General features: G+C 42.8%; 2 protein-coding genes across 4 annotated transcripts in view; both read left to right on the top strand.

Moving 5' to 3' along the window:
* LOC115175532 (HEPACAM family member 2) lies at positions 1 to 21,601 on the top strand. 2 transcript variants are annotated; one of them, XM_029734822.1, is made up of 9 exons: positions 1 to 162; positions 8,996 to 9,352; positions 11,600 to 11,884; positions 15,863 to 16,162; positions 17,272 to 17,397; positions 20,285 to 20,306; positions 20,417 to 20,451; positions 20,856 to 20,929; positions 21,346 to 21,601. In XM_029734822.1, the coding sequence occupies exons 1-9, from the start codon at positions 96 to 98 to the stop codon at positions 21,478 to 21,480; spliced, it is 1,401 nt and encodes a 466-aa protein (XP_029590682.1). In that variant the 5' UTR covers positions 1 to 95; the 3' UTR covers positions 21,481 to 21,601. The 2 variants fall into 2 exon arrangements, with proteins under 2 accessions (XP_029590682.1, XP_029590681.1); XM_029734821.1 differs by having other exon boundaries at positions 8,993 to 9,352.
* A 2,698-nt stretch (positions 21,602 to 24,299) lies between these two features.
* The window catches only part of vps50 (VPS50 subunit of EARP/GARPII complex), a 239,731-nt gene continuing 238,073 nt past the window's right edge, over positions 24,300 to 25,957 (top strand). For both annotated transcript variants that reach the window (XM_029734820.1, XM_029734819.1), the window contains exon 1: positions 24,300 to 24,447. In XM_029734820.1, coding sequence (XP_029590680.1) covers positions 24,415 to 24,447 — 33 coding nt within the window. In that variant the 5' untranslated portion in view covers positions 24,300 to 24,414. The remainder of the gene's footprint in view (positions 24,448 to 25,957) is intronic.

Below are 25,957 nucleotides of genomic sequence, written 5' to 3'. Positions count from 1 at the left end.
CCCTCCCTCATACCTCCCTCATACCTCCCTCCCTTACTGTCACAGTCTCTTTCCAGAGTAGACTACTAACTCCTCAGAGGAAATAGGATACACTAATGGAGGGCCCTGGAAGAAGGACCTTTATCGCTCTGTGCTTCTACACTGCACTACTTACTCTCTCAGGTAAGAGGAAGAAGAAATATACGGTTGGTGTCTAGTGTTACTGTCACTGTGGTTACCTTGTTGGGGATACCAGCGCAGTGGACAGCTGAAGAGCGGGGATCTTTAGTGGTGTGTCTGAGTATTGGGAATGTCAGATGAAACAGTGATGGTTCATGTTGTTGTCTGGGCATACCTGGTGATTGGTCCATTGCTGACATCTCAGCAATGTTAATTGAATGTCATTTCAAGAGAAATTCATCAAATGTTTTGTAAGTGCAACTAAAAGTAAAGGCCCACATCAACATTGCCCATTATCTTTCATTGGTTTAATCATGATCAAGCCATTAGACTGTATTTGATTTGATCAGTTATTACACTCATAATATAATGATACTTTTTAACCCTTGTGTAGTCTTAACATTCTGTATACTCCCCTTGTCCTAAGGGTAAGAAATGACCCGCCTTTACTAAACACCTAAAATAAAGCAGCTTAATTGAATTTTAAACCCCAAATCTATTTTGCATGAAGAAACAACCTGTCATTCATCACAAACTTTGTGAATATCTGGGTTTTCCCTCTTCACAGAAAGACTGCATTTAATCAGTGGACACCACTCCTTTTTATTATAACACACCTGTAATAATTGTTTTCTTTACTAAAGTAGAAGTTTATTATTATTATTATTGCTAAAGGTACTGCGTAGGTGTAAACATACATTTTTTAGCAAGAGATAGCACTTGTATAGCCCAAGAAACTAGCAGAAATGTGCAGAAAGTAGTTTTGAATGCATTTATTGAAGGAAAACAGTCTTGAACTTTTTTGGCAACATAGTGATATATTCTTATATACTGTACAATGAGGAATTCAACTACAAAATACTAGTCTTCTCCCATTTCCTTTAACCATTGCCCCCACCCACAAGGTGTATAAACAACAACATTAAATAAGAATAAAATAAGATAATAGATACAAAACAAAAATGTGAAGAACATAAATCAATCAACTCTAATTAGCACATGTATGACAGTATGCAAGTGTGTGTGCATGGACATTGCAGATGTATTTCTCACATGTGCCGCACATAGTATTTATTTTGCAGTCCTTCTTTGGGGGCAGAATTGGCATCTCCTCCTCTTGCCTGCCCCAGAAACAAGCTTCATGTGGATCAGGACAAGATTCAGCCCCCTGAACAGCTTTCACAAGCGCTGCAGAGGCTGCTGTGCGGGGGAGACACTCCCTTCTTTGAATGTGTGGGGTTACAAGTGCCTTTCCCAGCTGCTCCAAGAACACCCACCTCTTGTTTTGCTTATCAGGCATCCAGGTAGGGTTGATCTTGTTCCATATCACAAAGGCATTGTATATGGACACATCAATGATGTTATGGAAGATGACCAGGGGACACGGGCAGTCATCCTCCTGAAGCTGTAAGTTCCAATCACCTTGTCCAGGTTGTCCACGCCTCCTTTGTTGTGGTTGTAGTCCAGGATGATGGCTGGCTTCCTGTTCTCATGATCACTGATCTCAGCCGTTTTGTGCAGTGTGCTCAGGAGGACCACATTCTTGTTCCTCTTTGGGAGGTAAGAAACTAGAGTGGTGGTGGGGGTGAAGGCAAACTTTGATGAGAAGGCCTCTCTCCCCTTTGTTGCGAGGAGTGCAGGGGGGAGCTCAGGCTTGTTCTTTCTAACTGTGCCAACCATGGTGATCTTCCTCTTCAGGAGCTGCTGGCTGAGTTCAATCTACATTTCTCATTGTGTGTGTGTGTGTGTGTGTGTCTTTGTGGTTTTTGTGGTGTGTAAATTATTTTATAACTGCTGGGTCAAAAATGACCCTAAGACAATCTTTGTACTCTGGTGGTGTACAGCTTTCATGGAAATATGAATAAAGGCGATGTTTCACTTTTTCTAATGTTGGGGTCTCTCTAGGAAAAGTCATCAAAATGTAAGTAAAAAAATATATAATTTAGGGCATTTTCTCTGCTCTTAAACATAATGGCGGGTCATTTTTGACCCTTAAGACAACACAAGGGTTAATCATAGTGTAATAGGACAGGAATACTCTTATGCATGTGTCTTCATGCATGTCAGTACTGGTCCATGTGAGTCTACGGAAATCAGACATCTACGTAAACATGTCTGACCAAATTACACGTGATTTCAGTTCTGGGTTAACTGAGATTAATTCTATGGTGGTTGACTAAATTATTGCTACGTTGTTATGTCACATTGCAGTAGCTACCGATATTTATGATCTGATTCCCATGTTTCATATACTTTATGCTGGCTTTTACAGTTGTAATAAGGGGTTTTTAGCATTTTTATTTCTGGTTCAGACAGTCAGACTTTAGACAGTCAGAAGATGGAGGAAAGACACACTGAAAAGAGTTCATCAACAAGGCCTCTGCTGACTCAGCTTGTCACGAGATGGGACCAGAAATAGGACCGGGCATTTCTATCACACTGACCCATTTCTTTCCTGAAGTCTCCCAAAATGGCAAAAAAAATCACTCTAGGCACCCGTTATTTGCCAAATAATTATTATAATGGGTCAGTCCATCTTGCATTTGCCAGTATTGCCCTATGGCCAATCCTTCCCTGCTGATGATAATAGATGTCCAACAAATCTCACATGACCAGATAAGCTCACCACCGATGTCCTAACACAACAATGGAGCTCACTTCTAAGAATGTGTTTGTATTGGAGCTCACTTCTAGGAATGTGTTTGTATTGGAGCTCACTTCTAGGAATGTGTTTGTATTGGAGCTCACTTCTAAGAATGTGTTCGTATTGGAGCTCACTTCTAAGAATGTGTTCGTATTGGAGCTCACTTCTAAGAATGTGTTCGTATTGGAGCTCACTTCTAAGAATGTGTTTCTATTCACTTGAGGGGTCTTGTTTATGTAATCAAGGAAGGAGGAGGGAACACTTGAGGGTGGTGCATCAGTAGCATTCAGCTGGCCAATGGTGCTGAAGGCCTTTATTTGGGGTCCAAACAGAGGTGTCAACAGGCGGAGTGTGTGTGTGTGTGTTTATAATTGTGTGTTTATAAGTGTGTGTGTGTGTGTGTACGTGCGTGCGTGCGTGCATGTGACAGTGAAGACATCCCCTCACCTTCTCAGAGTCCATTGCCTCAGTTATCTCCACTGTCACTGTTTCTTATCACCACAACAATCCCAGGCTTGTTTAGTGACAACAGTGTCAGCAGCGGGTTCAGCACACTGTCCTGCTTATTTAACAGACCTTCCCGGCCTTATGCTGGAATACACAGCCACGCTGATGGCCTGCCTAGCTAGCAGGCCACTTGGAGTGTGACTTGGATGGGGGAAGGCCGTTTGTATTATTTTGGACATAACACCAGGGACACAGTTCATCTATTGTGATGAACAACAGTGGCAGTCAGCAGGGCCTGGACCGGTCCCGGAGAACTGGACTGACTGGGGAGGATGGAGGGAGAGAGAGAGAGAGAGAGAGGGAGGGAGGGAGGAGGGATTGGAGGAGCAGGATGGAGGATGGAAGAGGAAGAAGGAGGGAGGGAGGAAAGAGGGGGATGCTTGGATAGAAAGAGAGAGAGAGAGAGAGAGGTACGAGGGAGAGGGTGAGAAGGAGGAAGGAGAGAGGGGAGAGGATGCAGGGAGGAGAGGAGAGGAGAGGAGAGGAGAGGAGAGGAGAGGAGAGGAGAGGAGAGGAGAGGAGAGGAGAGGAGAGGAGGAGGGAGATAGAGGGCATTGAAACAGAAAGGGAGAGAGAGTGATAGGGGAGTGGGGAGAGCGAGAGAGAAAGAGGTGGAGAGAGAAGGGTTGGTGGGGTTAACCTGTGGACAGACTACCTGCCTGCTGCTGTTTAATCTGAGCTGGCAACACAACACACACATTACCTACACCCTTCCTAATTCTAATCCTAATTTAGCCGTTGAACATCAGTGTACAATTTTCAGCGGCTAAATCATTCAGCTCAAAGATGTTTGCTTTAATACCTGATAGTAGTATTATGATAGGCTTGTCAATGTCTCACAATCCCGTATGAATTGGGTTTCAGGACAGAGGTCTGGATAAAGTAAACGGAATGAATGAATAAATAGCATGACACAGATGTGTCAATCATGTAAACATAAGAGGATATCGCAGTCTCTTTCTGCTTTACGAAGCTCAGCACGAAAAGGAGTCTGCACATGCTGTAAAATAGACTGCTATGGCTTTCATTTTCATGTTCATGAAAAGCTCATTAGTTTGTACGTTCAGGGACTGTATTTATAAAGCATCTCAGAGTGCTGTAGGAGTCCTGATCTAGGTAGTAGGAGTGCTGATCTAGGTAGTAGGAGTCCTGATCTAGGTAGTAGGTGTGCTGATCTAGGTAGTAGGAGTGCTGATCTAGGTAGTAGGAGTGCTGATCTAGGTAGTAGGAGTGCTGATCTAGGTAGTAGGAGTGCTGATCTAGGTAGTAGGAGTGCTGATCTAGGTAGTAGGAGTCCTGATCTAGGTAGTAGGAGTCCTGATCTAGGTAGTAGGAGTGCTGATCTAGGTAGTAGGAGTCCTGATCTAGGTAGTAGGAGTGCTGATCTAGGTAGTAGGAGTGCTGATCTAGGTAGTAGGAGTGCTGATCTAGGTAGTAGGAGTCCTGATCTAGGTAGTAGGAGTCCTGATCTAGGTAGTAGGAGTGCTGATCTAGGTAGTAGGAGTGCTGATCTAGGTAGTAGGAGTCCTGATCTAGGTAGTAGGAGTGCTGATCTAGGTAGTAGGAGTCCTGATCTAGGTAGTAGGAGTGCTGATCTAGGTAGTAGGAGTGCTGATCTAGGTAGTAGGAGTGCTGATCTAGGTAGTAGGAGTCCTGATCTAGGTAGTAGGAGTCCTGATCTAGGTAGTAGGAGTGCTGATCTAGGTAGTAGGAGTGCTGATCTAGGTAGTAGGAGTGCTGATCTAGGTAGTAGGAGTCCTGATCTAGGTAGTAGGAGTCCTGATCTAGGTAGTAGGAGTCCTGATCTAGGTAGTAGGAGTGCTGATCTAGGTAGTAGGAGTGCTGATCTAGGTAGTAGGGGTGCTGATCTAGGTAGTAGGAGTGCTGATCTAGGTAGTAGGAGTGCTGATCTAGGTAGTAGGAGTGCTGATCTAGGTAGTAGAGTGCTGATCATGGTAGTAGGAGTCCTGATCTAGGTAGTAGAGTGCTGATCTAGGTAGTAGGAGTCCTGATCTAGGTAGTAGGAGTGCTGATCTAGGTAGTATGAGTGCTGATCTAGGTAGTAGGAGTCCTGATCTAGGTAGTAGGAGTGCTGATCTAGGTAGTAGGAGTGTTGATCTAGGTAGTAGGAGTGCTGATCTAGGTAGTAGGAGTGCTGATCTAGGTAGTAGGAGTGCTGATCTAGGTAGTAGGAGTCCTGCTCTAGGTAGTAGAGTGCTGATCTAGGTAGTAGGAGTCCTGATCTAGGTAGTAGGAGTGCTGATCTAGGTAGTAGGAGTCCTGATCTAGGTAGTAGAAGTGCTGATCTAGGTAGTAGGAGTGCTGATCTAGGTAGTAGGAGTGCTGATCTAGGTAGTAGGAGTGCTGATCTAGGTAGTAGGAGTGCTGATCTAGGTAGTAGAGCGTCTGCTAAATGACTTAAATGTAATGTAAATGTAGTAGGAGTGCTGATCTAGGTAGTAGGAGTGCTGATCTAGGTAGTAGGAGTGCTGATCTAGGTAGTAGGAGTGCTGATCTAGGTAGTAGGAGTGCTGATCTAGGTAGTAGGAGTGCTGATCTAGGTAGTAGGAGTCCTGATCTAGGTAGTAGGAGTCCTGATCTAGGTAGTAGGAGTGCTGATCTAGGTAGTAGGAGTGCTGATCTAGGTAGTAGGAGTGCTGATCTAGGTAGTAGGAGTCTTGATCTAGGTAGTAGGAGTCCTGATCTAGGTAGTAGGAGTGCTGATCTAGGTAGTAGGAGTGCTGATCTAGGAAGTAGGAGTCCTGATCCAGGTAGTAGGAGTGCTGATCTAGGTAGTAGGAGTCCTCATCTAGGTAGTAGGAGTGCTGATCTAGGTAGTAGGAGTCCTGATCTAGGTAGTAGGTGTGCTGATCTAGGTAGTAGGAGTGCTGATCTAGGTAGTAGGAGTCCTGATCTAGGTAGTAGAGTGCTGATCTAGGTAGTAGGAGTGCTGATCTAGGTAGTAGGAGTCCTGATCTAGGTAGTAGAGTGCTGGTCTAGGTAGTAGGAGTCCTGATCTAGGTAGTAGAGTGCTGATCTAGGTAGTAGGAGTGCTGATCTAGGTAGTAGGAGTCCTGATCTAGGTAGTAGGAGTCCTGATCTAGGTAGTAGGAGTGCTGATCTAGGTAGTAGGAGTCCTGATCTAGGTAGTAGGAGTGCTGATCTAGGTAGTAGGAGTGCTGATCTAGGTAGTAGGAGTGCTGATCTAGGTAGTAGGAGTCCTGATCTAGGTAGTAGGAGTCCTGATCTAGGTAGTAGGAGTGCTGATCTAGGTAGTAGGAGTGCTGATCTAGGTAGTAGGAGTGCTGATCTAGGTAGTAGGAGTCCTGATCTAGGTAGTAGGAGTCCTGATCTAGGTAGTAGGAGTCCTGATCTAGGTAGTAGGAGTGCTGATCTAGGTAGTAGGAGTGCTGATCTAGGTAGTAGGAGTGCTGATCTAGGTAGAGGAGTGCTGATCTAGGTAGTAGGAGTGCTGATCTAGGTAGTAGAGTGCTGATCGTGGTAGTAGGAGTCCTGATCTAGGTAGTAGAGTGCTGATCTAGGTAGTAGGAGTCCTGATCTAGGTAGTAGGAGTGCTGATCTAGGTAGTATGAGTGCTGATCTAGGTAGTAGGAGTCCTGATCTAGGTAGTAGGAGTGCTGATCTAGGTAGTAGGAGTGTTGATCTAGGTAGTAGGAGTGCTGATCTAGGTAGTAGGAGTGCTGATCTAGGTAGTAGGAGTGCTGATCTAGGTAGTAGGAGTCCTGATCTAGGTAGTAGAGTGCTGATCTAGGTAGTAGGAGTGCTGATCTAGGTAGTAGCAGTGCTGATCTAGGTAGTAGGAGTGCTGATCTAGGTAGTAGGAGTCCTGATCTAGGTAGTAGGAGTACTGATCTAGGTAGTAGGAGTGCTGATCTAGGTAGTAGGAGTGCTGATCTAGGTAGTAGGAGTGCTGATCTAGGTAGTAGAGCGTCTGCTAAATGACTTAAATGTAATGTAAATGTAGTAGGAGTGCTGATCTAGGTAGTAGGAGTGCTGATCTAGGTAGTAGGAGTGCTGATCTAGGTAGTAGGAGTCCTGATCTAGGTAGTAGGAGTGCTGATCTAGGTAGTAGGAGTGCTGATCTAGGTAGTAGGAGTGCTGATCTAGGTAGTAGGAGTCCAATGAAAGAGGCTAATCTGCTAGCCTTACTGGGTGGATAGGAACATTAGCCTGTTTAGGAGGGATTTCACATCTGGTACAAATGATTGTCTAGTTGTGTTTTTCCTGCCGGGCAGTGCCCTAATACCTGCACCCAGAGGGGAGTAGTTCAAAGTCTGAGTACAGGGGATAGTTTGGGTCTAAAAGGATTTTGTGAGCCTGTTGAGGGCGCTGACCTTAAAGATGATCCAAGCCTGTCTGTTTGACTCCAAGTACCTTGCTGTGGTTATAATCCCTCTCAGCATATTTTTCTGGCCGACAACAAACAATACAAAAAAGTTAAAATACTCTCAATGAAAGATTTGTATAACAGAGTCAGAATAGTCCAGTCAACATTAAAAGATCCCAGCTTTCTGGGAAAGTACAGTCTCTGCTGATGCTTTGAGTAGATCAGGTCTGTACATTTACTCTACTGAAGTTTATTGTCCAAGAGGACACAAAGATATTTGTTGTCCTCTACAATCTCTATGTTCTGACCTCTGATAGATGTTGCAGAGGTAGGCGTTGTACACTTCCTGAAGTCTACGCACATCTCTTTGGTCTTGTTGGTATGGAGGACCAAGTGTGATTCAACACACCACTCTACCAAGTCATTTAGGACCGGGCCGTGGTGTTCCTCGTCATCATGCAACAGGCTGATCAAGGCAGTGTCATCAGCGAACTTAATGAGGTGTCTGTCAGGATGGGAACTAGCACAACTATTAGTGTACAAGATGTACAGGAGTGGGGACAAAACACATCCCTGAGGAGAGCCTGTGTTGGTGGTGCATATGTCTGACCCGTGGGGACCCACCTTGACCCGCTGTGACCTCTGGCTCAGGAAGTCCAACAGCCACAAAACCAGCCCCCCATCTAAGGAGAAGTCCCTCATGAGTCTCTGTGCCAGAATGTAGGGCTAGATTGTGTTGAAGGCAGAAGAAAAGTCAACTGCCATGGGATTTAGCACCCTCTAGATGTCTGTAGACCATGTTGAGGAGAATAAGAATGGCACCATTAACTCCTCTGCTGAGTTGATAGGTTACTGAAACGGGTTGAGGAACTTCTGGATGGCGCTGAGGATATGACTTAACGGGTAGGAAACACAGTGGCCCAAGACATGAACAGGTCAACTCTGAGATTATTTGTTAAAACATTCTGTCTTTCTCACTCTATCTCTCCTTCCCTCCTCTATCATGCTCTGTCTCTCCCCTTCCTTCCCTCTATAATGCTCTGTCTCACCCCTTCCTCCCCTCCTCTATCATGCTCTATCTCTCCCCTTCCTTCCCTCTATAATGCTCTGTCTCTCCCCTTCCTCCCCTCCTCTATCATGCTCTGTCTCTCCCCTTCCTTCCCTCTATCATGCTCTGTCTCTCCCCTTCCTTCCCTCTATAATGCTCTATCTCACCCCTTCCTTCCCTCTATCATGCTCTGTCTCACACCTTCCTTCCCTCTATAATGCTCTGTCTCTCCCCTTCCTTCCCTCTATAATGCTCTATCTCACCCCTTCCTTCCCTCTATCCTCAGAAGTAAACTCAGAGATCGTCCATGTTCCGTCCGTGCTCCATGGCATCAAAGGGAAGTCCCTCCTCCTCTCCGTGGAGACTTACTTCCGATTGGAGGACGTTGAGATCCAGGGCAGCTGGTACCAGACCCGGCCAGGGGGCCCCAAAACCCTGATGGTGACATTCCACAACCACACTGTCATCATGCTGGCCTCGATGAGACACAGGAACCGCTACTTCTTCCAGCCCCCCAACGCCTCTCTCCTGATCCCCAGGCTGGACGAGGCGGCGGAGGGGGATTATCATCTGGACTTGGACATTCACTTCCCCCAGACACAGGAGCTCGTCAGGGCCGAGAGGACCGTCCATGTCACCGTCGATGGTGAGTTAGTGGACACCAGAGAATCTTATCTGTCAGACTGTATTGTCCTTTATAGATTTATTAAATCAATATAAAAGACATACTAAGAGGGTAAGAAATGTATTTTAGCCTTTTAAAATCAAATCAAATCAAATTGTATTCGTCACAAGCACCGAGTACAACAGGTGTAGACCTTACTGTGAAATGCTTACTTACAAGCCCATAACCAACAATGCAGTTCAAGAAATAGAGTTAAGAAAATATTTACTAATTAAATTGAAGTAAAACATAAAATAAAAAGGAACACAATAAAATAACAAGAACCAGGCTATATACAGGGGGTACCGAGTCAATGTGCGTTAGTGGATTAGAATGCGTTATTGCATTCATGGTGTCATAATGTGTAGTGCCCTAATATACAGTCGTGGCCAAAGGTTTTGAGAATGACACAAATATTAATTTTCACAAAGTCTGCTGCCTCACTTTGTATGATGGCAATTTGCATATACTCCAGAATGTTATGAAGAGTGATCAGATGAATTGCAGTTAATTGCAAAGTCCCTCTTTGCCATGCAAATGAACTGAATCCCCAAAAAACATTTCCACTGCATTTCAACCCTGCCACAAAAGGACCAGCTGACATCATGTCAGTGATTCTCTTGTTAACACAGGTGTGAGTGTTGACGAGGACAAGGCTGGAGATCCCTCTGTCATGCTAATTGAGTTCGAATAACAGACTGGAAGCTTCAAAAGGAGGGTGGTGCTTGGAATCATTGTTCTTCCTCTGTCAATCATGGTTAACTGCAAGGAAACACGTGCCGTCATCATTGCTTTGCACAAAAAGGGCTTCACAGGCAAAGATATTGCTTCCAGTAGATTGCACCTAAATCAACCATTTATCGGATCATCAAGAACTTCAAGGTTCAATTGTTGTGAATAAGGCTTCAGGGCGCCCAAGAAAGTCCAGCAAGCGCCAGGACCGTGTCCGACAAGTTGATTCAGCTGCGGGATCGGTGCACCACCAGTACAGAGCTTGCTCAGGAATGGCAGCAGGCAGGTGTGAGTGTATCTGCAGGCAAAGACTTTTGGAGGATGGCCTGGTGTCAAGAAGGGCAGCAAAGAAGCCACTTCTCTCCAGGAAAAACATCAGGGACAGACTGATATTCTGCAAAAGGTACAGGGATTGGAATGCTGAGGACTGGGGTAAAGTCATTTTCTCTGATGAATCCCCTTTTCGATTGTTTGGGGCATCCGGAAAAAAGCTTGTCCGGAGAAGACAAGGTGAGCGCTACCATCAGTTCTGTGTCATGCCAACAGTAAAGCATCCTGAGACCATTCATGTGTGGGGTTGCTTCTCAGCCAAGGGAGTGGGCTCACTCAGAATTTTGCCTAAGAACACAGCCATGAATAAAGAATGGTACCAACACATCCTCCGAGAGCAACTTCTCCCAACCATCCAGGAACAGTTTGGTGATAAACAATGCCTTTTCCAGCATGATGGAGCACCTTGCCATAAGGCAAAAGTAATAACTAAGTGGCTCAAGGAACAAAACTTCGATATTTTGGGCCCATGGCCAGGAAACTCCCCAGACCTTAATCCCATTGAGAACTTGTGGTCAATCCTCAAGAGGCGGGTGGACAAACAAAACCCCACAAATTCTGACAAACTCCAAGCATTGATTATGCAAAAATGGGCTGCCATCAGTCAGGATGTGGCCCAGAAGTTAATTGACAGCATGCCAGGGCGGATTGCAGAGTTCTTGAAAAAGAAGGGTCAACACTGCAAATATTGACTCTTTGCATCAACTTCATGTAATTGTCAATAAAAGTCTTTGACACTTATGAAATGCTTGTAATTATACTTCAGTATTCCATAGTAACATCTCACAAAAATATCTAAAGACACTGAAGCAGCAAACTTTGTGATAATTTATATTTGTGTCATTCTCAAAACTTTTGGCCACGACTGTACTGTATGTACTCATTCAGTAACTAGGTTCATTCAGTAACTAGGTTCATTCAGTAACTAGGTTCCTTCAGAAACTAGGTTCCTTCAGAAACTAGGTTCCTTCAGTAACTATGTTCCATCAGAAACTAGGTTCCTACAGTAGCTAGGTTCCTTCAGTAACTAGGTTCCTTCAGTAACTAGGTTCCTTCAGTAACTAGGTTAATTAAATGACTAGAAAGATATGTACTTTTTTGGCTTGCTTGGCTGCACTTAATATGTGCCTAACATTATCCTACTGTTTCATCTCTCCCCTTCTCCAGTACCTGTGTCCACTCCAGTTATCCAGAAGACACCATCGTCTACAGTTGTTGAGGACAAGGAGAACGTGACGTGGACCTGTAGGGTGGAGAACGGAACCAGGGTCCAGTACCAGTGGCTGAGGAACAACATGCCCCTAGATGTTAGTGATCGCCATCAGTTCTCCCAGGATAACTCTACTCTGGTGATAAGCCCTGTGAGGAAGAAAGACATTGGACAGTACCGCTGCCTGGCCAGGAACCACATCAGCCAGAGACAGAGCCACACCCTGGACCTCAGTGTCTTCTGTAAGTACTGAAGTTCTATCTAGAACAGAACATCGCTGTAGGTCTGTCTAAAACAGAACATCGCTGTAGGTCTGTCTAAAACAGCACATTACTGAAGGTCTGTCTATAACAGTACATTACTGAAGTTCTGTCTATAATAGCACATTACTGTAGTTCTGTCTAAAACAGAACATTACTGTAGTTCTGTCTATAATAGCACATTACTGAAGTTCTGTCTATAACAGAACATTACTGTAGTTCTGTCTATAACAGAACATTACTGTAGTTCTGTCTAAAACAGCACATTACTGAAGTTCTGTCTATAACAGCACATTACTGTAGTTCTGTCTAAAACAGCACATTACTGTAGTTCTGTCTAAAACAGAACATTACTGTAGTTCTGTCTATAACAGAACATTACTGTAGTTCTGTCTATAACAGAACATTACTGTAGTTCTGTCTATAACAGAACATTACTGTAGTTCTGTCTATAACAGCACATTACTGTAGTTCTGTCTTTAACAGCACATTACTGTAGTTCTGTCTAAAACAGCACATTACTGTAGTTCTGTCTAAAACAGACCATTACTGAAGTTCTGTCTATAACAGAACATTACTGTAGTTCTGTCTATAACAGCACATTACTGTAGTTCTGTCTATAACAGAACATTACTGTAGTTCTGTCTAAAACAGCACATTACTGTAGTTCTGTCTTTAACAGTACATTACTGAAGTTCTGTCTAAAACAGCACATTACTGAAGTTCTGTCTATAACAGAACATTACTGTAGTTCTGTCTAAAACAGCACATTACTGTAGTTCTGTCTAAAACAGACCATTACTGAAGTTCTGTCTATAACAGAACATTACTGTAGTTCTGTCTATAACAGCACATTACTGTAGTTCTGTCTATAACAGAACATTACTGTAGTTCTGTCTAAAACAGCACATTACTGTAGTTCTGTCTAAAACAGCACATTACTGTAGTTCTGTCTATAACAGAACATTACTGTAGTTCTGTCTAAAACAGCACATTACTGTAGTTCTGTCTAAAACAGCACATTACTGAAGTTCTGTCTATAACAGAACATTACTGTAGTTCTGTCTATAACAGCACATTACTGTAGTTCTGTCTAAAACAGCACATTACTGTAGTTCTGTCTATAACAGCACATTACTGTAGTTCTGTCTAAAACAGCACATTACTGTAGTTCTGTCTTTAACAGCACATTACTGTAGTTCTGTCTAAAACAGCACATTACTGTAGTTCTGTCTATAACAGCACATTACTGTAGTTCTGTCTTTAACAGCACATTACTGTAGTTCTGTCTATAACAGCACATTACTGTAGTTCTGTCTTTAACAGCACATTACTGTAGTTCTGTCTATAACAGCACATTACTGTAGTTCTGTCTATTACTGCACATTATACAGGACATTTTTGATCATTTAGCAGATACTCTTATCCAGAGCGACTTACAGGAGCAATTAGGGTTCAGTGCCATGCTCAAGGGCACAGCGAAAGATTTGTTTAACCTAGTCGGCTCGGGGATTCAAACTAGCAACCTTTCAATTACCTGCCCAACGGTCTTAACCACTAGGCTACTTGCCACCACTATAAAAATATTGTACAAATGTCTCAGACATACAACAACGTCGCAGACAACTACGTCTCATACAACTACGTCTCATAAAACTATGTCTCCTACAACATGAGTCACAATAGAACATAATGTTTGCTATTTATGAGCTAGTCAATGCAGAATACATGTAAAAATTCATAAATAAGAGCCTGGGGAAAGAACTTAATGACTCAACTTCCCGCACTGTATTTTCCACAAGTGTAAAGACTTCCATCCTCCTGGCCTTCTATGAGTAATACCAGTATGTAAATTCAAACCATAAGAGGGCTCAGTGAGGTCTGAAAACAGAAGTGGCTGAAATTTGCATGGGAGTCTGAGAGGCCCACTGTTCTGTGGCGATACTATCATGTCAGTACTGCAGTATCGCTATCGGGACTCCGTTAGGTTAAGGAAACCAGGCTGGTTGTGGCAGGTTTGGAGGTTAGCCGACGTGGAAGGATACTGTTGACATATGTTCAGACATTAACCAATTCTACAGTTGAAAACAAGACAACAAATGTTGTAGTAGGCCAATTTGCAGTCCAATTATGCTAAATGCATTTGCTAATGGCTGTATGTTGAGATGCAGTCAGAGGAAGGGATTTAATAGATGGAGCTTCTTTGCCTTAACATATTTTATTTTTTAGATAAATATATTTTATTTAGGTTTTTAGACAATAGACCATAGACATAGACAAAAGATAACAGACAACTGAACATATCACAGCCAGGGATCCACTAAAGTGGCGCAGCTGTCTAAGGCTGTCTCAGTGCTTGAGGCATCATTACAGACACCCTGGTTCAAATCCAGGCTGTATCACAACTGGCTGTGATTGGGAATCCCATAGGGTGGTGTGCAATTTGTCCAGTGTAGGCTGTCATTGTAAATAAGACCTTGTTCTTAACTGATTTGCCTAGTTAAATGTTGGTGGAGTGCTTCAGAGATGGTTGTCCTTCTGGAAGGTTTTCCCCCATCTCCACAAAGTAACTCTGGAGCTCTGTCAAAGTGACCATCGGATTCTTGGTCAAGGCCCTTATCCCCCAATTGCTCAGTTTGGCCGGGCGGGCAGCTTTAGGAAGAGTCTTGGTGGTTCCAAACTTCTTCCATTTAAGAATGATGGAGGCCACTGTGTTCTTGGTGACCTTCAATGCTGCAGAAATGAGTTGGTACCCTTCCCTAGATCTGTGCCTCGTCCCAATCCTGTCTCAGAGCTCTACTGACAATTTCTTTGACCTCATGGCTTGGTTTTCGCTCTGACTTGCACTGTCAACTGTGGGACCTTATACTGTATAGACAGATGTGTGCCTTTCCAAATCATGTCCAATCAATTGAATTTACCACAGGTAGACTCCAATCAAGTTGTAGAAACATCTCAATGATGATCAATGGAAACAGGAACACCTGAGCTCAATTTTCGAGTCTCAAAGCAAAAAGTCTGAGTACTTATGTAAATAAGGTATCTCTGTTTTTATATTTTGAATACATTTGCAACATTTTTAAAAACTTGTTTTTGCTTTGTCATTATGCGGTATTGTGTGTAGATTGCTGAGGATTTTCATTTATTTAATCCATTTTAGAATAAGGCTGTAACATAACAAAATGTGGAAAAAGTCAAGGGGTCTGAATACTTTCTGAAGGCACTGTATGTCTTTAACCTGATTTGTAGTGGTGAAGAGCCCAAAGCAGCCTCACAATAGGATGACATGTTTGGTAATTTAATGACATTCTGAATATATATGTATCTTTTTTATAATTATAATTTTTTTACCCCTTTTTCTCCCCAATATTGTGGTATCCTATTGGTAGTTACAGTCTTGTCCCATCGCTGCAACTCCCGTATGGACTCGGAAGAGGCGAAGGTCGAGAGCTGTGCATCCTCCGAAACATGACCTTGCTAAGCCGCATTGCTTCTTGACACACTGTTCGCTCAATCCGGAAGCCAGCCGCACCAATGTGTCGGAGGAAACACTGTACAATTGGCGACGGCGTCAGCGTGCATGTGCATGGCCCGCCACAGGAGTCGCTAGAGCGCGATGGGACAAGGACATCCCGGCCGGCCAAACTCTCCCCTAACCCGGACGACACTGTGCCAATTGTACGCCACCTCATGGGTCTCCTGGTCGCGGCCAGATGCACACAGCCCGGGATCGAACCCGGGTCTGTAGTGACGCCTCAAGCACTGCTGCTCAAGCACTGCTCAGACTGCTGCGTCATTCAGGAGGCCCTGACATTTTAAATTATTGCTAATCAAACAATTTATCCTAGCTGCCAAAGGATCCTAGCTTTCCACAGTCCCAATAGAGCTTGAAGTCGATCCTAAAACTATGTTCCCAGATGGCCAGTTTGTGACAATATGAACCACTCTAATATCTCCTAGATGGCCCCTACAACCTGGCTGTGAAGTCTGACCATGGTCTGCGGACTGGGGAGGTCTTCACAGTGAACCCTGGTGAGCTGGTGTTCTTCGACTGTCAGGCCGACTCCAACCCTCCCAACAGCTGTATGTGGATCTCCAAGACCAACAACGCCACTGAGGTCATCACTGTGGGACTGCGCCTGGAGGTCACCTCCTACAAGCTGGCCCAGGCCGAGGAGTTCCTATGTAGGGCGTTTAACAATGTGACCCAGAAGCAGGATGAGACCCAGTTCACCCTGGTGGTGGCCAGCCTGGGGACAGGTGGGTAAAGCTGGGCTGGGCTGCTAGCCTGGGGTGCTGGAGGCAGCGTAGGAGGGACTGGGAACACACACACACACACAGCCCTGGGGTGCTGGCATAGTGTAGGTGGAACTGGGAATCAGGTCTGAGTACACACTGTGCACATTATCATGCCATAAGGTACCAAGGTGAAGATAACAAAGAAGAGAAGAAGAGACAAGCGTAATGTCAAAGGGACAAATGTAACCTACATTTGTAACCTATGTAGTTTATAAAGTATGACTTTTCTAAATATGAGAAGTAACACTGCTTACAGAGAGTCCAAATTAAAGGTACATTTAGAACAGAGCCAGTTAATCCACCCACACAAGGGGAATCATAAATATTGTATTTCTCCTTAGTTGCCAAGTACCGGTCACTCTGGCCTGTGTAAAAGTCCACTGGCTCTATGGGAGAGTAAACAGAGAAAAACAACAGCTGGTCTCATTGTTGACCATGTTTTACTGCATGTGTGGAGTTTCTATGCGTAGGTGGTTTCAGTCTCCAAATTGAAAAAGATACACATAATCTTGGCTACTGTATAGCAAATAACGCTGTAAATATATATATCCTATTAAGAATGATCTAAAAGTCGATGAACAAACTAAACACACTAATTGTCCACCAGGTCTGGGTTGACAGGTTTACTCTCACATTGGACTCTTCTCAAATTCGTACAATTTAGTCACTAAACCATCAGGGCCGGTTTCCCAGTCACAGATTATGCCTATTCCGTGACTAACAACCATTCTCAATAGATATTCTCCATTGAAAGAGTTTCTTAGTCCAGGACTGGGCTTAATCTGTGTCTGGGAAACCGGCCCTGTTTAAAGTTTTGAAATTTGACTCTGAATGTAATAATACTAACTTTATTTATAGAGTGTTTTTCAATGACAGGTTAACAAAGTGCTTCTCAAAATTAATAAAAGTACTACAGAAGATACAGAGACAGAAAAATGTAGAAGAAAAACAAAATAGCTATATAAAATCATACATTAGAAGATAGTTTTAGAAAAGTGGGTTTTGAGGAGCGGTTTTAAAAGAGGCCCTGATTCTGCAGGAGTTTATTGGTTGTTCTCTTTCATTTGTAGGAAAGGAGAGATATGTCCAGGAGAGCAGATCATTCTCTCCTCTGGCTGCAATCACTCTGTCCTGTCTGTTCATTTGCTGTATGTTACTGGTCTACTTCAGAAGGAGCTGTCATCATCCCAAGAGAGGTAAATGTTATGGTTATCTTCATAATGACTTAGGGTGATAGCAGCAACTGTAAACACAGTAGAAACTAGACACTACTGTAGAAACTAGACACTACTGTAGAAACTAGACACTACTGTAGGCACTAGACACTACTGTAGGCACTAGACACTACTGTAGAAACTAGACACTACAGTAGACACTAGACACTACTGTAGAAACTAGACACTACTGTAGAAAGTAGACACTACAGTAGACACTAGACACTACTGTAGAAACTAGACACTACTGTTGGCACTAGACACTACTGTAGAAACTAGACACTACTGTTGGCACTAGACACTACTGTAGACAGTAGACACTACTGTAGAAACTAGACACTACTGTAGAAACTAGACACTACTGTTGGCACTAGACACTACTGTAGAAACTAGACACTACTGTAGACACTAGACACTACAGTAGACACTACAAACACTACTGTAGACACTAGACACTACTATAGACACTAGACACGGCAGTAGACACTACAATAGACACTACAGACATTACTGTAGACACTAGACACTGCTGTAAATACTAGACACTACTGTTGACAACAGACATTACTATAGACAGGTGTAGACCTTACAGGTCCCTAACCAACAGTGCGAATTTTAAGTAAAAAAATGGTATTAGGTGAACAATAGATAAGTAAAGAAATAAAAACAACAGTTAAAAGACAGTGAAAAATAACAGTATCAATCAATCAATCAAATGTATTTATAAAACCCTTCTTACATCAGCTGATGTCACAAAGTGCTGTACAGAAACCCAGCCTTAAACCCTAAACAGCAAGTGATGCAGGTGTAGAAGCACGGTGGCTAGGAAAAACTCCCTAGAAAGGCCAGAACCTAGGAAGAAACCTAGAGTGGAACCAGACTATGAGGAGTGGCCAGTCCTCTTCTGGCTGTGCCGGGTGGAGATTATAACAGAACATGGCCAAGATGTTCAAATGTTCATAGATGACTAGCAGGGTCAAATAATAATAATCACAGTGTTTGTAGAGGGTGCAACAGGTCAGCACCTCAGGAGTAAATGTCAGTTGGATTTTCATAGCCGATCATTCAACGCATCTCTACCGCTCCTGCTGTCTCTAGAGAGTTGAAAACAGCAGGTCTGGGACAGGTAGCACGTCCGGTGAACAGGTCAGGGTTCCATAGCCGCAGGCAGAACAGTTGAAACTGGAGCAGCAGCACACCCAGGTGGACTGGGGACAGCAAGGAGTCATCAGGCCAGGTAGTCCTGAGGCATGGTTCTAGGGCTCAGGTCCTCCGAGAGAAAGAAAGAAAGATGGATAGAAAGAAAGGAAGAAAGAAAGAAAGAAGAGAACAAAAGACAGAAAAAGAGAGAAAGAATTAGAGAGCATACTTAAATAGACACTACCGTAGACACTAGACACTACCGTAGACACTACAGTAGACACTAGACACTACAGTAGACACTAGACACTACAGTAAACACTACAGTAGACACTAAACACTATAGTAGACACTAGACACTACAGTAGACACTACAGTAGAAACTAGGCACTACTGTAGACACTAGACACTACTGTAAATACTAGACACTGTAGTAGACACTTGACATTACAATAGACACTAGACCTTACTGTAGACACTAAACACTACTGTAGACACTACTGTAGACACTAGACACTACTGTAGACACTAGACACTACTGTAAACACTAGACACTATAGTAGACACTAGACACTACAGTAGACAGTAGACCTTACTGTAGACACTAGACATTACTGTAGACATTACAGTAGACACTAGACCTTACTGTAGACACTAGACATTACTGTAGACACTAGACACTACAGTAGACACTAAACATTACAGTAAACATTTAAGTAGACACTAGACAATACTGTAGACAATATACACTGCAGTTGACACTAGACACTACTGTAGACACTACAGACAATACAGTAGACACTTGACACTGCAGTAGACACTATGCACTACCTACTGTAGACACTATACACTACAGTAGACACTACAGTAGACACTAGACACTACTGTAGAAACTAGACACTACTGTAGAAACTAGACACTACTGTAGACACTAGACACTACAGTAGACACTAGACATTACTGTAGACATTACAGTAGACACTAGACCTTACTGTAGACACTAGACATTACTGTAGACACTAGACATTACAGTAGACATTACAGTAGACACTAGACCTTACTGTAGACACTAGACACTACAGTAGACACTAGACATTACAGTAGACATGTAAGTAGACACTAGACAATACTGTAGACAATATACACTGCAGTTGACACTAGACACTACTGTAGACACTACAGACAATGCAGTAGACACTATGCACTACCTACTGTAGACATTATACACTACAGTAGACACTACAGTAGACACTAGGCACTACAATAGACACTACAGTAGACACTAGACAATTCAGTAGACACTTGACACTGCAGTAGACACTATGCACTACCTACTGTAGACACTATACACTACAATCGACACTACAGTAGACACTAGGCACTACAGTAGACACTACTGTAGATACTATACACTAGACACTACAGTAGACACTAGACACTATAGTAGACACTAGACACTACAGTAGACACTAAACACTACTGTAGACACTAGACACTACAGTAGACACTAGATTTTGAAGTTTGTTAACTGTAGAGTACATGCCAATCATCTGCCAATGTTACAGTATGTCAAACTCAAACAGCATCTGTGGCAAAATGACATGTTTTTCTGAAAAAGGCATTCAACTTAAAAAAGCCTGAAAACTTGCCTGTAAGGTAAAATACAAATAGTTGTTGTTATTAAAGAGTAAAAGATGTAATATTAAAAGCTCTACTGTTTCTTTTACAGTTCTCATGAACATCTATAACAGGTAAGACCATTACTGATCAGTGCTTACACATGAATAAAGATCATCTCTGTCTAGATAGCCTACCTACAGTAAATGGGTTTAATTAAAATGACTTTGCCTCTCCCATGCAGACCTTTGACAGAACAGAGACGCCCACACCGTTCGGGTAAGTTTCCTCTCTGCACCTGCAATGTTTACCTTTTACCCTTACGTTCCTGCCTGTTGTTATGCAGTGTCGTGTACATAGCCCTAGACAAACAATACTCCTCCTAAACCCTTCACTAACATAGAACAATTACAGTAATCATACTTGTTTGTCTTATGCAGGCGTATTAGCCCATAAACTCAGTTGCTGATCTCTTCAAGTTTCAGTTGGATCTGTCTGTGCTTTAGTGAACTGAGTTCAATACATTTAACTATGGTGGGACGGTATTCAGTTTTCCCCAAACCAAAAGTGACACGTCCTAAATAAAATAACCTACTAGGAAGGAACAAGAAACAGGATGTAAATAGAGAGGACACGACATTGACACCAAAAAGTCTATCAGGTGAACTACATTTTACTTGCAGGTCATGAGGATGCAACGGAAGACTTCGGCATCTATGAGTTTGTCTCTATACCTGGGAAAATGGAATCTACACAGGTATGTTGTATGTCTTGCAACAATGCAGCCTGGTACAATAGGCCTAGTTTTCTGTAGGAACACCTCTTTGATATTGTAGTGAGCCTCATTAATGAGCCCACACTAGGCTACCTAGCGTGTGACAGGGAGCCTAGCGATTAAGAGCGTTGGGCTAGTAACCAAAAATTTGCTGGTTCGAAACCACGAGCCGACTAGGCAAGGCACTTAACCCTAACTGCTCCTGTAAATCTCTATGGATATGAGTGTCTGCTAAATTATTAAAATGTAAATGTGCAACCCCCCCATAAGGTTAACAGTATTGGAGGAATGCTTAAAGTGTTTTCCTTTCACACATGTGACCCGGGTTCTATTCCCTCTCCCTCCATTTGCTATAACATATAGTGTCCCTGAATGTGTTGTTTGTTTTCATTTCCCAGGCATCCAGCAGATCTCTGGCACACCTAGAGTCTGTCCAGGATTTGCATACCACCATCTATGATGTCATCAGGCACATCCCTGAAACTCCCACGCTGGCTACCCAGAGTCTCCTGGGAAAGCAGTGTGAAGGTTAACCAGAGACCAGAGCATCCCAAATTGCATCCCAAATTGAACTCTATTTCCCTATATAGGAATATATATATATATCCCGAGTGTCGCATCGGTCTAAGGCACTGCATATCAGTGCTAGAGGCGTCACTACAGACCCTGGTTCGATCCTAGGCTGTATCACAACCGGCTATGATCGGGAGTCCCATAGGGCGGCGCACAATTGGCCCAGCATTGTCCAGGTTAGGGGAGGGTTTGGCAGGGGTAGGCCGTCATTGTAAAATAAGAATTTGTTCTTAACCTACTTAGCCTAGTTAAATAAAGATGAAATAAAAATACAAAAATTAGTGCACTACTAGGGGCGGCAAGTAGTACACTATATAGTGACGCCTGTTAAGAGCATTGGGCCTATAACTGAAAGGTTGCTGGGTTGAATCCCCAAGCTAAATAATCTGCAAATGTGCCAATGAGCAAGGCACTTAAGCCTCTGGCACAGTTTCAACATCCTACTGAATATTTTCTAATAATTATTTACATTTAAAGAACAAGAGCTCATAAATATTTGTTCTCTCTTCAAATTGTATATTTATTCAATGTGCTATTTCAAGCTGCCTCTGGAAGTGGGTAAGAATATTTGGATGAAGGAATTATCACATTGCATGTGAGATACTGTCTGATGGAGGTGTTGTATAACATCATCTTTCAGCATGTAAATACAACATCTGCTCTACACTGTACTTACTTAATTGTTTTGAAAGAAATGACATTTTATTTTAGTGAATATGTTATGAGTCCTATCCTCCTGTCTTTCTGAATGTAGCAATTTTATTGATCAAGTACACTCCACCGGATTGTGAAATGCCAGATGTGTTGCTGCCTGTCTGCAGAGTATTGTACAGTTTCCACTTACAGATATGCACTTTTTGTATTTGAATAAAGATTTATAACAATTTGATTAGCTTGATTCAATAATGAACTATATGATAAATGTTTTCTGCCTCCCACAATGTCTTAAATGAATAACTTTAGTGATGTGAGATATGTTGTGAACGGTTGTCCATTATTCTGGTGGTGAATGCAGCGCTATTTAGTTGTGTCACTGGTCTGATCAGGTCTAGTCTGTTCTAGTTTGTTCTGGTCTAGTCTGTTCTGGTTTTGTGAGAGAGAGGGAACGACAGAAGGAGAGTTCAGCGTGTGGTACTGTGCCTTCCACCTGCTCCTGCTGACTCCTAGTCACGAATAGTCTGTGTATGTGTGTGTGGGAGGGAGAGTGAGTAAATCTTAATTTAGATGCATGACACAAGCAAAAGCAGACCAATTGCAAGAATACCATCAGCTGTGTGAAATGTGTTAGTTTATCCCCAAAATATGCTGGAGAGTTGGTCCTAGATAAAACTGATACTACTTTCCTTATTGTAGAAAAACTGGGAGGATTTACATTTTGAGCCTGACCGTGGGCAAAATATTGACTAAATGCATTCAGCATTTAGAGTGTATTTTATGATGTCGGCTCCTGGTCGGGAGACCATCTGTCTCTCTCTATGTTTTACGGGAGGATCCACTCTATTCAGCTGCATGACAAACAACACTGGTGCCTGGAGGCAGCACCTCTCCGCGCCTTCATTTGACAGGGAAATAGCCAGTGGTGTCATTAAGCAGGAGCAGGAACTAGACTAGGTTACTCTCTGTGTTGTTTTAACCAGGCTGTACTCCACCAGGTAGTAGGCCCAGTGTTTGGTGCTTGCGATGACACCATCCTTAGTTTATGAAACAAAACTGTTTGGGATGAAGTTAACTAAATAGCTATGTATGATGTGTTATAATACCCCCCTCAAGTAACCCCATAATTTTTTTAACATTAGGGGTCCTTGCTATGCACATAGCAATTAAATTACTATTCTATTTAATTAATTGTAGGAAGATAGGCTACATGATCAACAATTTGCTGCATTATGTGATAGGCCACACACACACACCCACACCCACACACACACACACCTATTTTTTGCCTTTTGACAAGTGCCTCTTTCCAAAGGACGGGACCACATCACTTACAGTAGTAGAGTATCCCACTACTGCCATCTATTGTTCTCAGATGAAGTTGCAGGAGACACCTTGAACTAAAACCGAAATACCTGCTTTACAATTTTGAAAAATAAAACCACAGGAAAGGGGAAATGGAGATACCTAGTCAGTTGTCCAACTGAATGTATTCAACTGAAATGTGTCTTCTGCATTTAACCCAACCCCTCTGAATCAGAGAGGTGCAGGGGGCTGCCTTAATCAACATCCACGTCTTCGACACCCGGGGAACAGGGATGGAGGCATGATAGTATAAGTGGGTTTCATAAATTTAAATGGCCTGATTCCAATAAAAGGTTTATTACATGTATATTTTTTATGAATCTGTGGGTAGCATTAACTTTTACTCTGCTGGGACTACATTCAATAAACAACGCAATATAAATGTTTTGGGGACAAACATTTCATTAGTAAAGGACAAGTGGAAAATGTAAAAAAATTGACAAAACTACATATTTGACTGTTTTTGACATGTGGTAAAAACAGGAACATGTAGTTTTAAATTGCCATCACGTCACGCTTTGTAGTTTTCACTAGTTACCACAGCAACAAAGTTAAATGGGGTATATTGTAAAAATGTATTAGGGTTAGGCATAAGGTTAGCGGTGTGGTTAATTTTAGGGTTAAGGTTAGGTTTAAAATCCCATTTTAAGAAGATACATTTTAGAAATAGGCGGGATTTATCACTTTGTGGCTGTGGTAACTAGTGACGATCGCTTTGTAGTACCCATTGAACTACACTTCCCAAATATAACAAATAATCACATGATAGATAAATAACATGGCCTCTCTCTCAGAGAGCCGGACCTGAATCGTTGACAGTAACTTTATAATCTAAAATTAACCAATAATCTTTTGGACAAAACAATTATTTCACGATGCAAAAGATAAAGTCACTTATGGCCCGGCAGGTAAGTCCCCGAAGTTTCACCTGTCGATCGCATCGCACTGGCTGTAGGCAGCATGCTAGCCAGGTAACGTTAGTTAGCTACCAGTAGCTGACAGTTGACATCTGATCCGATAACAATGTGCTTTATAACGATGATCTTGGTCAATTTAAATAACAGAACAAGATCTCAGTTTAGATGGATATTGCTTTCTCATCGAAAGAGGAAACACGATAGCTGGCCCGCTACCAATGTGCATTCGTGCTCAGACGTTTCATTAGCCAGCAGCAATGAGAGGGCAAAACAACGGATAGGGAAGTGGGTAGATATGGAAGTTCTCACCTTGTAATGTTAGCGTGCTAGTACCCAGCATAACGTTAAAAGGCCTATCAGTTACAGACATTCTTGAGATCTGTATCTTGTTACTCAATAGCTAGCTACAATGCATTCGGAAAGTATTCAGACACCTTGACTTTTTCCACATTTTGTTACGTTACAGCCTTATTCTAAAATGCAATGTACACGTAATAACCCACAATAACAAAACGAAAACAGGTTTTTAGAAATGTATTCAGACCCTTTGCTATGAGACTCGAAATTGAGTTCAGGTGCATCCTGTTTCCATTGATCAACCTTGAGATGTTTCTACCAATAAAGGACTCTCAGACCATGAGAAACAAGATTCTCTGGTCTGATGAAACCAAGATTGAACTCTTTGGACTGAATGCCAAGCGTCACATCTGGAGGAAACCTGGCACCATCCCTACGGTGAAGCATGGTGGTGGCAGCATCATGCTGTGGAGATGTTTTCTAGCAGCAGGGACTGGGAGACTAGTCAGGATTGAGGGAAAGATGAATGGAGCAAAGTACAGAGAGTACCTGCTCCAGAGCGCTCAGGACCTCAGACTGGGGCGAAGGTTCTCCTTCCAACAGGACAACGACCCTAAGCACACAGCCAAGACAGCGCAGGACTGGCTTCGGGACATGTATCTGAATGTCCTTGAGTGGCCCAGCCAGAGCCCGGACTTGAACCCGATCAAACATCTCTGGAGAGACCTGAAAGAAGCTGTGCAGCGATGCTCCCCATCCAACCTGACAGAACTTGAGAGGATCTGCAGAGAAGAATGAGAGAAACTTCCCAAATACAGGTGTGCTAAGCTTGTAGCGTCATACCCAAGAAGACTCGAGGCTGTAATCGCTGTCAAAGGTGCTTCAACAAAGTACTGAGTAAAGGGTCTGATACTTATGTAAAGGTGATATTTCAGTAAATTGTTTTGCAAATGTATTAAAAATAAAAACTGTTTTTGCTTTGTCATTATGGGGTATTGTGTGTAGATTGATGAGGAAAAAACAATTTCATCAGTTTTAGGATAAGATTCTAACGTAACAAAATGTGGACAAAGTCAAAGGGTCTGAATACTTTCCGAATGCACTGTATGTGCAGAGTCATATGCTGTGGCAATGTGTCAGTCTGGCATACACCTCATAAAAAACTACACCACACAGATACTGTCTGTAGCAACTCATCACTGAC

Source organism: Salmo trutta, chromosome 36 (genome assembly GCF_901001165.1).
Source record: "Salmo trutta chromosome 36, fSalTru1.1, whole genome shotgun sequence".
Classification (NCBI taxonomy): domain Eukaryota; kingdom Metazoa; phylum Chordata; class Actinopteri; order Salmoniformes; family Salmonidae; genus Salmo; species Salmo trutta.
This window is presented reverse-complemented; position numbering and strand designations above follow the sequence as displayed.

Excerpts from the sequence above, each read along its gene's own strand:
- LOC115175532 (XM_029734821.1), top strand. The coding sequence starts at position 96 with ATGGAGGGCCCTGGAAGAAGGACCTTTATCGCTCTGTGCTTCTACACT. Across the intron at positions 16,163-17,271 it reads GGTGGCCAGCCTGGGGACAG|GAAAGGAGAGATATGTCCAG; the intron begins GTGGGTAAAGCT and ends TTTCATTTGTAG. Across the intron at positions 20,307-20,416 it reads CTCATGAACATCTATAACAG|ACCTTTGACAGAACAGAGAC; the intron begins GTAAGACCATTA and ends TCTCCCATGCAG.